The sequence below is a fragment of the Silurus aristotelis genome, assembly GCF_946808225.1.
Source record: "Silurus aristotelis genome assembly, chromosome: 5".
In the NCBI taxonomy this organism is placed as follows: domain Eukaryota; kingdom Metazoa; phylum Chordata; class Actinopteri; order Siluriformes; family Siluridae; genus Silurus; species Silurus aristotelis.
Window position 1 is genome coordinate 23,749,440 of NC_139578.1, and position 14,128 is coordinate 23,763,567.

Here is a 14,128-nt window from a genome sequence, read left to right on the forward strand (position 1 = left end):
TGCAGTTACTGATTGATCCTGGTCATGTTAAAGGTGAATCCAGAGCCTGTTGAAAATGTCTAGGTTTGCTCAGTTTACTGGCTTTCCAGCAAAGGTGTGTTAGAGAGTCACACCGACATGCATATGGTTTAGAAAATCCAGCCACTGGGATGATTTTGGGAGGGGCAAATGCAACAAAGAGCTTTGAGACAAGAGACATTGTCTCAAAGCAGCTTTACAGAAATCAACAGTCAAGGTGAATGGTGTGTATCGATCCCTGATGAGCAGCCGTGGCAACTGTGGCAAGAAAAAAACTCCCTTAGGAGTTATGGGGAAGAAACCTTGAGAGGAACCAGACTCAAAAGGGGAACCCATCCTCATTTGGGAAGGCAAACAGATGGCGTACAAAATGTTAGAAAATGTTTTCTTTATTAAGAAACCTGCGAGCACGAGCGATAAATCAATTACTTTACAAGGCCTTCATTCATGAATCATGGTAAGAGCTTGCATCACAAATACACACAACATAAGTGACTTAAAAAAAAATTATAAAAATACAACAAAAACAAATCTGCAAATTTCAACTCAGACAAGCACACGACCACTGAGAAACTAGTTTTCTGAAAACAGGAAAAATACACAGAAGTCAATTACATCCACAACAGATTGTTTACTCAATGAAGAGGGAAAAAAAAAAAGAGCACCATATTTAATAAACCTTTGCAAACAATACACAAAAATCCAATTCCTTAAGCAGGTCAGGTAGAAAAATCAATCAACACATGCAGGAGGGAAAAAAAAAAATCTCTGAACTAAAGTGAACTAACTAAAAAAAACAAAAAACAAACACGTCACACTTCTTGGTCCTGAATCGAGCATTAATGTAGGAAAAAGAAGGGAAAAAAAAGGGGTTTAAACAGAAGAGCAGCATCACATCTTTAGCTTTCATGAGATCCAGAAATCCAGGAGTCTCTCCCTTTTTCTCACACATACAAATGGACTGCAGGAAGACCAGAAAGCCTCTTGATGAATGATGAAGTAAAAAGTGCTGGCTGAGCCACTCTAGTCCTCCAGACAGCACTTCTTCTCAACATTAATAATTGTGTTTTCACATGTACACCATCATGAACAACATTCTGAGCTGTATGATAGATGGAGAACCAGGTTTTAAACTCATAGCTGAAATGAAAGACGAGAAAAGCAATTTAGGAAAAAAAAAATGACTTTATTTCTTTTGGTAAAAAGAATGAAGTTGGAAGAAAAAAAAAAATGTCCATGATTTCATGTTATATGTATTTACCATGTGTATTAAAATCTTTATATTCTGCATAAATAAATAGAAAAAAAAAAAAAAAAAATGTACAAAGGGGTTTTTCCACTCGCCTTTTCTCTCATTTGGCATTGATGATGATTATGATGACGGTGAATTAAAAATCTGCAGCTTTCCACCCCGGCACTTACACAGAGACAGTGTATATGTATATCTATATATCTATATATCTATATATGAGGCAATTATCTTCAGTTCAGAAGATCAGAAGCAAAATAAAAAGTAATAAAATGTTCAAATTGCAGAGTATGGGTATATACAGGACTATGTTGGGCAGCAAAAAAAAAAAAGAAAAAAAATAAGAAAAAAGTCCAAAAACCACAGATTAAATCAAACAAAAATAATAAAAGTAGCTTTCATGTGCTTAAAGTCTGACAAAAATGATCACTTTTTATCCCACGTTTTTTTTTTTTTTTAACATTAAAGACATGATGACTGACAGGAGAAGAGCCCTGTATAAAGAGGAGTCTCCACAGAATCACACTCTGAGTAGGACTCAGGAGAACGCGTCTGTCTGTAGTTTTGCACCGAGTGAGGCTTCACATCCTGGACTTATGAAGCTGCCAGAGGTTTTAACTACACACCTCAGACATTTCACACACAGAAGGATGTATAAAAAGTTTCTCTGACTATTTTTCACTCTAAAACCCCCTCAACTTCATGCCATCACCCCAGAGAGCTTTTAGTAAATCGATTTAGATAAAAAAGTGAGTGAAATCCCAACTAAAATGTGTTGCAATACTGCTAACGTCCACTAGAAGGAAGCAGTGTAACAGGAGTACAATAAGTGCTGTATATGACTAACAATTCAGAACTGTTCTGGCATTTAGAAATTTGTTGTATGACAATGAGATTGGATTTTTCTTTTTTTTTCTTTTTTAGTAAAACAAGTGTGATTAGGGTGTTACATTAATTAAACTATCGTTATGTTGGTTCAAACTCAAATCTTAAATAATTCATTAGCAAGTAACAGCTTGTTACCCCTTGTGTTCGTATCAGGTCGAGGTCAATTTTTACATAAAAGTATAAAATTTTTTGAGTATGATGAACAGTTTAATATGTGCATCTGTTAGAATCAGTTCCTGCACTATGTGCTTGATAAGACTGAATCTAAAGCTGGTTGTTCTTTGCTGCTAAAACAGGATCCACTTTACTCTAAAGGCAGTATGAGTGTTTGTGACCTAGTGTGGGGTCGAACTCATCCTGAGGTGTTCAGTGAAGTTGAGGTCTTAGTGCAGGAGACACCAAACTCTACATTCTACTACCATCATGCTGAAACAGGTTTGGGCCTCCTTGTTTCAGGGAAGGATTATTGTAATGCTACAGCATACAAAGGCATTCTTTACAATTGTGTTCTTGCAACTTTGTGGCAGCAGTTTGGTGAAGACTCAACATCATTTATCTGATCACACACAGGAGCTTAACCAGGCATGAGACGTTTGTGTGCACTTTACTGTTCACCGAAGACACTGTTTGGTCATTCCGAATAGCCTTTCAGCTGCCAAGGTCGATATGAATGATGCAGAGTACAGCCATTGCTAAGTAACAGAGCAGAACACAAGGGGTGAAGATAACTAGGACATTATTCAGATTCTCATGAAGCTATGCTCCATTTCCCTTTGACAAACAAGGAAACAGAACAGATCATGTGTTTGACTCCATCCAAAAAAAAAAGAAAAAAAAAAAAAAGAACAAAAAAGGTTTCACCTGACAAAACCAGAAGTGCAAGATACACACAAACCTCATTACACAACACACACACAGAGCTGCTAAAAACATGCAGAACAGAGCGCCAGATAGAAAGGGAGCAGACCGAGCCTGGAGACAAAAAAACACTCCAAGAGGAAACACGGATTACAAAAACACGAGACGTTATCAAAAAATGCCAAAAAACACGCTCCAACGTTTAGAGAAGCAGTTTGCTTTTATTTTTTTCTGGACCTGAAATAATCCCGTCTTTTGCTAAACTGGCGCTCGCGATATTGCCGTGTTTGTTCGTTTCACTGTTGTAGGTATTGCTACTTCTGTTTCAGGCTTGTGTGCAGGTTCTTCTGGCCCAGAACGAAGCTCCGCCCCTAAGCAGAGCAGCTCAGCCCTTTTTACTTTTCCTATAAAGGGAACTCACAAAGGGGGTCGGATAAAGGTACGGGGGTTATTACAATTGTTAGAGGCTCTAAAATCACAAAGTGCTCCTTAAAAAAACAAAACAAAAAAAAAACATCTATAGTTTTAAAGATCATAAGGATTCATGTAGCCACACACACACACACACACACACACACACACACACACACAGGCAAACAGCTGATGAGGAAATGCCCACGTGTCCTCAGCACACCTTGTTATACAAGTCAATGAGATCAGCAGCACACGAGTGTGTTTGAGAAAGAGGTTACTGACGCACATCACACACTCACTCACACACACACACTCGGGTGATCACTCAGAAGCCGAGCAACATGGAGAGAAGCAGCTTAAATCTACACACGTTTATTTAAACTGCACATCTTTTTTTCGCACTCCATCTGCTCCGATCCTAGAAAATGGTTCTGAATTGCTGTGTAATTGGCTCAATTTATAAAAAATTACTGGGCTGTGTGTTAAAAAAAGAAAATTCGACAAACATTAACAGCTGCTTTCTCTCTGAGATCACTGACGAGCTGCTCTTGTCCTGCGTTCACACTGCGGCCAAACGTTTGTTTAAACGGTCATGAGAGTCGGTCAGGAACAGAGCATCTCAATCCTGAAGTGTTCTGAGCCACTGAAAGAATGAGGGAACCTTGTTTGTGTAGCAGATTCCAAATAATAGCAGAATCGCCTTGTGACATCAGAGTGCAGGCCGTTCTCCCATCCAATGACGGCTCTGTTCCTTAATATCTGCCATCCCATTATTCCATGTTGGACTACATGACTAAAGGAGATGGCTAAGTGCATGGCAGTGAATAATTTGGTCTTCCCACCTTAAAAACTGACTTTGAAAGACTGAACGAAGCGTGTACTTGCCACTGAATGCAGGATGAGCGCAGGAAAGCTCCCACACAGACACGCACGCGCTTCCATGCCCACGACTGACATTTCCCTGCTCATACCTAAGCAGCTCGGAGCCTTCCTGCTCCCTCGTCTTCTCCTGCAGAGAAGAAAAGTGTCTAACAGGCAACGAGGAGCTTATTAAACTAAGGATCGCATTTTCAGCAGAGTAAAGAATCGCGCTTTTTCGACCCTGCATGTCATCCAGCTCGCCACAGTGACTCGAGTGAGACAGGACGCATGAAAACAAAAGCCCTTCAAAGCAGACACTCAGCTGCCTCTTCCATGGAAACTATTCTCCGCCGGCGCTTCCATGACAACGCTCGCACTTTGCAGATATTTGTTTTATCCGGGACGTGAAAAGAAAGAAACTTGGCAATAAATATCAAGCACTAATTTCTTTGAATAATATTGGCACGCACGTTTCTTCACTCCCCTCGAAGCCAGAGAGAGTATCGCACCATGGCGATGTGCCTGGAAAGTGGGAGGGGGTGCAAAAAAAAAAAAAAAAAAAAGAAAGAGATAGCATATGTTCACAACAAATTGAAATCACAACTGATAATTTGGCAGAATTAATTGCAGAATGCTGTTTAAGTCCATCACAGTCTGCTTTCGTTTAAAGAACGATGAAAATATCTGTGGCACGACGAGCCCTTCCTTTCTGAGCCGTCTTACAATCTACAGATCGATCGGCAGCTTGAAAGCAGAGCACGACAATATTATTGGTGTGGGGAAAAGTCATTTTGATTTTCTGCCTGTAACATACTTTGACATGTTTGAAAGAAACAAATAGATTTCCCCTAAGATCGAGGTTGGAAATGATGCCGTCCTGCCATGGCTATCTGCCTGACAAAGATATCATTAAATAAGGAGTTAATTTAGCAAACTGTGATCATCTCGTGATTTGATCAAGTCATTGGAAAGTTGCATGTTGTAGCGAAAACTGCCATAAGTCTAATCAATTCGGGTTGTAATCTGATAGAATCTGTCAGAATGTCAGCCCTGTGCTCGCGCCGCCGCAGTCGGAATGTAATCTTTAAATGTCATTTTCCTTCTTTCGAAATGTAAAATGCTGGGACTTCTGGATGAGACATATACGAAATACGGAAAAAATATTTTAGTTCAGGAAAACCTGAAACATTTTTATATATAGTAAATTTAGTAGAAAAGGTCAAAAGTTCACATTTGCATGTTTGTGGCAGATTTATTTAGAAATCTGGCGCACACACACATCTGTGTAAAATAGGTTGTTACCTCATATTCTTGAAAAAAAATTTACTCGAATGCTGATATAAAAAACGGTTTTCTTGAAATAAAAGTTGATCGACAATTTAAAAGATGTCCGATATCAGTACTGATATAAGTGAAGACCCTGCATATCGGCGTATATAAACTGAACACGACAGGTCACGCGGAAGTGCCTAAATAAAAGCAGTCGAACAGAGCTGACCTCACTAATCTCAGGCAGCACTTCACTTCAATACACATGTAGTCTAGGAGGGCAGAAGTAGTATCCTACTGTTGAAGAGGCAGGAGGAATGAAATCCATCCAAATCGAGAGCACAAGAGCCTGAGTATGGGAGTATGGCTTTCCAATGAGTCCCATCTTCCATCGCACAGGATGGACAGGTTACTGGATGGTTTAAGGTTCAGCCCAAAATTTGAGGCAGTCACTGATGACAAGTTTACGAAAGACGGTGCCGGAATTAGTTAAAAATAAAAATAATCGCATCCAAACATGCAGAGACCAGCTCAGTGTATGAATACAGTCAGCAACAAGCCACACACACACCCACACACACACACCCACACACACGAAGTTAAAGTGCTTGGGAATGCCAAACTGTGGATTAGTAACAAACCTGTCCCGCTTCATGACGAAAGCGAAAAGATCAACAATTACGTTTTTTCATAAAAAAACAAAACAAACAGTGCCGTGTGTGAACGCTGACAAAGGCGGGACTTATCAGACAGAACTAGGCTGGGTGGAGAACAACGCCCTGCCTGTGCCTCCACACCCAGCTTGAACCCAAACACAACGCTCAGGGCATTCTTAGGAACATAGCAAAGCAACGTCATCACTCCAGACATGAAACCTAATTTAGAAAACAATGACTAACCAACGTGGAATCCTCAGGATATGACCAACTAAGCCTGTGATGAATAAACACTGACAAGCCCATAATGCAAAACAAAACAAAACAAACAATATTACAATAGAAAATGAGTAACATGCTGATACCCTGTTGTGGCACATTGTGTGCATGTATGTATGTTTGTGTGTGCGCATGTGTGTGTTACAAAAGAAAGAAAGTCATGTCATATAGTAATGTGAAAAGTCTTGGCAAAATGTATGCTCTTGCTCCTCCTATACTCCTTCCATTTGCATTTCTCTCTCCGTGTGTTTCAGCTCTTCTCCTCCAGCTCCCTGAAGTTGATGGTGGGTGGTCTCTTTGTCTCTCCTCACGCTCGAGTTTCTCAGTGGGTCATTCTGTCGTCCTGTTTGGCACGCCGCTACACAACGCTACTACATAAACTGCATCTGCACCAAAGAGAGACAGAAGTACAGGGTTAAAATATGAGACCATTTCAAGTTCATATGAAACGTTCTGGTTATTGGTGTGCTTGAAAAACTGTAAAGTAGATTTCATACCATATAGACACTGAATTAGGGCTGCAACAAGTAATCGATAAAATCGATAATGAAATTCGTTATTCGCTGTTATGGATTAGTTGGGCTGCTAATGTTAAGGTTTAGCGTGACTGTAAGAGAACAGAGCCGCTTGGAAAAAAAGTGTGCGTCCCAAGTCATCCAAGGCATGAGAGCATTTTATATTACACGCAACTGAAACGCAAAAAAAAAAAAAAGGTATCTGGAAGTTATGCAAAGCGAAGCTCGTGTGGGATATGGAAGTACCACAGTGATGCACGAGCACGTGAAAAGAAAACGCACTGGAGTCCCGGATGAAGGTGAAACATCAGCACGGTGAGTAAAAACTATCATCCTCATCATGTGAAAATGGTACAGTTTATTGCAGTGATACTGTGTAAACTGTAACTTCAGAACAGTCGCACTGGATCTGAATCAGTTCGCTCACGACATAGTGATCAATTCAATTAAAACGGTGCGAACAAACACTAAATCTAAAAGCAGCAAATAACTGCAGCATTTTTAGACACTGTTGTGGTTTTCAGCAAATATTAATGCATTTGTACACCAATGCACATTTCTTTTTAAGCCTGTTAACTTTTTTCCATTTTATTCTCTTTTATTAGCATTTGTCTGCTACAACAGTAACTTATCTGCTTTTAAATGTGATTTACTGCGACTTTACTACGTTCAAACGCTTGTTTTCAATGTGTATATATATTTAATTTATGCACATATTCAATTATTATACAACATTACATTGAGTATATAGTCTAGATGCTTAGATCTTCACAAATGAACAGAATATCAGTTTATTTCTTTATTTTTAAAACAAAATGTTGTATTATATTTTATATAGGTTTCCTATAAGCATTTTGCTATCTGCAAAATACAATACAAATGTTGACTTATGCAAATTGCTTCACCTTGCATACTGAAATGCTGTTTGATTGTTGAAGAGGAGAGATCCCTCATGAGTTTTATAAATGTTCAAAATCTAGTCTCAGGCCTTTCTGTAAATTTTCAAACGAATTGAATAAATGGTGCACCTACAATTCTTTCTAAATGTTTCATCCAAAATAATACATTATATCATTATCAAGTTATATTTCTTATATACAATGTATAAAATGAACAGATATCATTGTATATCTTTGTAGCTTTACTGTGGTGGTTCTGTGTGTGTTTTATTTTTGTACCTGAGCTCCAGGAACTGGAGCAAATGGGTTGGTGGACCTGACAACAGGTTGGAACATCATGGGCTGAGGAGTCATCATTGGAACCGCCCCCATCTGACCCATCTGAGGAGGGACCTGTCTCACACACACACACACACACACACACACACACACACACACACACACAAACCATAGTTACTGATAAAGTGCTATTTTATACATATGCACTAGTGTTGGGTGTAGTTGCAGAACCTCACCATTCCATACACAGGCACTTGAGGTGTGGTCATGGGGAAGGCCATGGGGGCCTGAGCCTGCAGCACACAACAGAACACAATGAACAGACGTCATGCACATATGATGAGCTCCGCATTCCAGGAGTTGAACCACAGGTTATACTACAGTACAGGTTGCAGTGGGTGAACAGACACACACAAAAAGAGTCCACTGTTCTGTTCCCACCTCTCACTCCACTGATGATTTAATTAGCCGTGTTGATAATGTGCAGGACCACATACCTTAACTTAAAAATCATGGAGCAAAAAACTAGACCATGAACCCTGCATTCACACAAACAATAAGGCACTTAATATGTGGCCTGTCCAATTGTAACAATGTGGAAAAGTGATCATTGTGATCTAAATGCATATATGTAGACTAATCCTCACCAGCTGCACCACTGGGTCAAGTGGAGGGAATCACTAAAACCATTTTCTCCAGAAAATCGCTCACAGTCACAAGAAAGACTTCTGCGTCATAAGCCATACGGAAACGTAATGGCCTCCTGTCTCTTTGTATCACGCTTGTGTGAACTCGGGGTAATATCCTAGCCTTTTATAGTTTTCTTTTATTGGATACTTAACACTGTCTGACAAAACAATGAAGTTCTGGTTATATTTATTGTAGTAGAGACAGGGAGGCTGCGGACTGAAACAGTGAGTGTGAGTGAGACAGAAGCAGTGTAGTAAATGGATTACGCCGAGCACACAGACACAGACACACACACACACAGGGAGAGTGTACTTCAAAAGACTCGCATCAAGCAAATGAAAGTAAAACAGGGGAACTCAATATTTACATATTCACATGCATTAAAATATTCAGTTTGCATGACGTAGATAAAAAAAAAAACAACAACTACGCAACAAGGACACGTGCGTGTACGAGAGAAAAGACGGTCCCTAAAAATAAAAATCTGGGGGATTATAGTACAGACTGCTCCATTACACAGGGTACTTACATAACCAGTATAGAACATTCCACTCTGCTGGGTTAGGAGCACAGAGAGAGAAAAAGAGAGAGAAAAAGACAGAGAGAAAGAGAGAGAGAAACGAGGAGACAGAGCGAGACAGACGGAGAAAGAGACAAGGAGACAGAGCGAGACAGATCAAGAGGGACAGAGACAGAGAAAAAGGGAGATAGAAGAGGAAGGAATGGAGAAGGAGAAGACATTAGACACAAGACATTTGCATGAACCAGTGCTGACCACAGTGGAGAAGGCAAGAGGAGGAAATAAAAGAGAGAAAGAAAAGGCAGAGTGGAGGGGAAAGGAAGGAGGGTGAGAGGTTAGTCTGAAGCACACACTTAAATAGACAGTGATGTATATTCGATCCCACAGAGGGAAGGTCATAAAAGTGAAATTCTAAAAATCTAAAGCCTATGAGAGAGAGAACAGTGCAAACACAGGGAATAATACGACGGCCCCATTTCTGTAACCCCAAACACACACACAGTAACTAAGCAACTTTACTGTATGTTGTAATATACTGCAATACAGAACCTATGGAAGTACAATACAGAAACCACCTCCATGTTACTTTTAGCCGTGCGGTTCACGGTGCAGAATTAAACAAGGCAACCCGCCTACACGCCACACTGTAGACACTGGAACTCTACACGCTTCCATGTCTAATGCGCTACAATACTAATAAGTGTATTAGAAACACAAGTAGTTTAGTGTTTGGTCAGCTCAGATTGTGGAAAACATCATGTCTCTTTATGCATTATGCAGTTTTTACATTATATATTACATATTTTTCTAAATACATCATTAATTGAGTAATAGGAAAGTGTGCATGCACCCGAGCTGGTTACTGAATTTGACGTGAGGAAAATTCTCCAAGAATTTTTCCTCCAGACAGACAAACTGTCTGACACGTTTTTTGTTTGTTGCGTTTTCCTGTTTCTGCTGACACGAGACATATTCAATGCTAAGCACTAACTTAATGGTTTGTAAAAATATCTACAATTCTGTTAAACAGTGCGATCTTCGAATAATTAGTGTAATTTGGTTATCAACACTACTTTTAAAGCTGAAGTCTCAACCACTGGGGGGAGATCGAATAGCTCAATGGTTAAGATGTTGGACTTCTGAATCAGAAGGGCATGAGTTCAGATCCCAGCACCACTAAGCTGCCACTACTGGAAAGGGCTTTTAACCGCTTAGCTGTATGAATGAGATAACCAAATCGCTCTGTATAAGGGCGTAAATGTAAACCACCAGGCCGTAGGCAGGTACTGGGGAGTGGATCATTTTTTATCGGCCTCACAGAAAGAATGAAAAACGTTTTAATGCTTATTTTAATTCCATTTTACTGACTTTAGTGGTGCTTTCTTTTTTTTTCAAGGAGAGCTTTTTATTTTATATATACACACATACATTACATATAATTAAATCAGTAATGAAATCATAGAATATGTATAATAGTAATATTCAACCGTTCTGTGGAAAAATTGTTGAGAGAAACTAATCTGTGGTGCTTTTCTTGCTGCTCTATTGTTCTATAATGTAACTAAAGCAGTTAAAGAATGTGTAAGAATGCGTTATCTGGCCAGAGTCACTCTTTTACAGTGACGTCAACAGAAGAGGCAAATCTGTTACAAAGGTGTGCGCGTGTGTGTAGGTGCGTGTGTGAGCTCACCATGTGGGGCACATGAATGGGAGCAGGTGGCATGGGGGTGGGACTCCAGCCAGTCGTGCTGCTCATGGTTTTGGACTGCCAGTTAGTGCCGCCGGTCATCTTCTTCTCCCCTGGCTGTGTCCAATGCATGTCTGGTCTGCAACACACACACACACACACACACACACACACACACACACACACACACACACACACCCCCCACTATAATACGTATTTTTAATTGCAGAAACCATCACTAGTGCTTTTAGGTTCACAAGAAGAAGAGAAATAAAATAAAACTACATAATCGCTACTCACTTTTTGACTGACGATCCACTAAACTGCAGATCTGTAACATGACAAATGGAAAAAAAAAATAATGAAAAGGAGTGAAAGCTTGAACGAGCTGGAAGAAATAAAGAAGGCATGTTAATCAAAACAGCATGAGCCAGTTACACTCCCACAGTGCTGGCAGCTCCCCAAACATCATCATTAGGACTTTATTTTTCATTCATGTCCACTGCTCCGAAACGCACTCACATAGGCATGAGCACGCACGCTCGTGTACACTCCTACAGACTCCACACACTCCCCTGCACTAAAGCTCCATGTCCTTGTTAAAGCGTGCTAATTTATTCCCAAAACAAAAAGTCTCTCAGCACTCTCACTTTCCCCTTCTACCATCTGGCTTGTAAACGCAGCATATAAAACAGGTGCACGAAACACTGCAGGGGCTACGGTGGAGAGGTTCGTATCTCCACAAAGTGATATTGTTAAAGGATGACGAAAACAGATTAAAACAAACAACAACAACAAAAAAAAAAAAGATACGAACACAGCGAGCGTACGTTTTAGACACGTCAACACCTGGTTGTTCCGTGTACTGTAAGAGATTATACATCAAATTAGCCAATATGCAGTTAAAACACATTTAGACTCAATTACATGAACTACTTTACTTAAGTCTGCAGTGTTTTAGCCAGATGTTACATCAATACATCATACGCAGTTAAGCAGTATGAGGTACCATTTATAAACGCATTGCTGTTTGGTGGATTTGAAATCTTAAGTGATGAGGAAAAGATTTAATGTCTGATAAAAAAAAATATATATAAAAAACAAAATGTCTGATTTATGATTTCTAAGTGCTATAAATGTACTGATCTTATCAGTTTGAGGCAAAGGAACGTGCTTTGTTTTGGTAAGAGAGGAATAAAAGGTCTAAACAATAACGTATCGATATTCATCCGTCTTTCCAGGTCACATGACGTACACCGCGTTCAATAACAGGCCGATTTGCATATGATACGAGCCGATTTGCATATGATAGCCAGCAGATTTCAGTTCATTGCTTCAGGCGGGAAGAATAAATTCATGCGGTTTAAATTGCATCAGAGATGCACAAGATGCATTAGACGGAGTGAAAAGTTTCCATCTGCTCGCTGCTTGTACAAGCAAGTGGCCTGAAAGATGCCTGGCTAATGAATAGGTGCATCAACATGAGAATGAGAGAATGAGACACTATGGAAAAGAACCGAGTGTGTACTGACTGCCCACGAGGTTGGCCAAGGAGGAGTCAAGGTCGTTAGCCAGCAGCTTGCCTCCTGTGTGTGGGGGCATCATGGGAGCCGGATTGTGAGCTGGTAAAGAGGGCTTCAACAGGTCTCCTAGAGAATCGAATCCTGCGGGAAAGACGAGAGAGGGAAAAAGTCAATATTGATGACTGTCATCAAGCGAACATGACCATCTTTACATCATGCCAAAGAGCAAACGGACAGATGGTGAGCAGCAGAAAGTAGTTACGTTCATAACACATTCGTTAGACCCACACACATACTCTTACACACCGCAAGCCAGATAAACACAAGAGGGATTACAGCCTGCAGTGAACGTGAAAGCTGTCAGTCAAGCACAAGACTTTAATCTGTAAGACAGTAGGACTTCTAATACCAAAGCTCATTATTATATCTGGGAGCAATTCTGGACTTGTCTGGAGGTACCATTTCTTTCTATACCTTAGGTAGCAAATGGGTTGCTTTTTTTTCTAATATTAGTTTCCTATTCACAGTATATCTGTCTGACACTTATGTAGTGTATCTCCGGAGAGAATGCATCCTTTTTTTGCTGGAAGTCTGATATCTTTTAAGAGGTCCTTATGTTGCTTATGTTTTTTTTTTTTTCCCATGACCGTTGCTGCCTCTGGTTGGTTCATTAAAAAAAAAAACCTCTACTTCTATATTTGGGACCACTTTATGTCCGTTCCTTAAAGCACTATAGAAATAAAATAGAAACGTGTCTATCAATTTAGCGACCGATTTCTGCTCGATAGTGATTTATATTACGGATAAACCTTTGCAGCAGAAGCGGTTTGCTCGTACACAAAAGTAATAAGAGAACTCTGTGTGTTGCAGTCACTTGCGTTCGAATTCCCTCTTCACGCGTTTTACTTAGCGGAAGCATTTCTTAGGTGGAAAAGTGCTACAGGGGGCACTTTGGCTTCTGCGCAGACTACACAATCTTATTTCCTGCCATTGTGAAACAGGAAGTGAGATGACGAGATTAAGCATGTTATTTAGCAGCTTATGCATGTTTAAAAAATAATAAACAAACAACAAAAAAAATATCATGCCATCACCAGAGATGGCATCTACGTTTTACAATGGCTTTCCAACTTCAGTTTGCTGTAATGTTGAAGTTTCTCCATTCGGTACTGTTTGAGCTTGTAAAACAGACACAGGCAATACAAATAGAACATTATCGGTCGGCCTGGTTCGAACTGAATCACGGCACCTGAGGTCCTGAGGTCCAACCACAAAGCGGATTCGTGCAGCTGCTGATCACAGGCTCGAGTGCTGCTGTTACATCAGTCAACTGTACAGAATTATTCTGCACATCCTCATGTTAACAATCCTCAGCAGCTATTCAGCTAATAGCACACATTACTGAGAGAAAAGCAGAGTGAAAGTTGGCATGCGAGAGAGAGAGAGAGAGAGAGAGAGAGAGAGAGAGAGAGAGAGAGAGAGAGAGAGAGAGAGAGAGAGAGAGAGAGAGAGAGAGAGAGAGA

At 40.1% G+C, this 14,128-nt stretch overlaps 1 protein-coding gene across 4 annotated transcripts in view; it reads right to left on the reverse strand.

Moving 5' to 3' along the window:
* Positions 1-391: 391 nt before the first annotated feature.
* LOC310726160 (phosphatidylinositol-binding clathrin assembly protein) overlaps positions 392-14,128 on the reverse strand; it is a 58,372-nt gene continuing 44,635 nt past the window's right edge. For all 4 annotated transcript variants that reach the window (XM_083541475.1, XM_083541473.1, XM_083541476.1 and 1 more), the window contains 6 exons: positions 12,615-12,746; positions 11,383-11,413; positions 11,086-11,221; positions 8,422-8,478; positions 8,186-8,299; positions 392-6,878 (listed from right to left, as the gene is read on the reverse strand). In XM_083541475.1, coding sequence (XP_083397601.1) covers positions 6,864-6,878; positions 8,186-8,299; positions 8,422-8,478; positions 11,086-11,221; positions 11,383-11,413; positions 12,615-12,746 — 485 coding nt within the window. In that variant the 3' untranslated portion in view covers positions 392-6,863. The remainder of the gene's footprint in view (positions 6,879-8,185; positions 8,300-8,421; positions 8,479-11,085; positions 11,222-11,382; positions 11,414-12,614; positions 12,747-14,128) is intronic.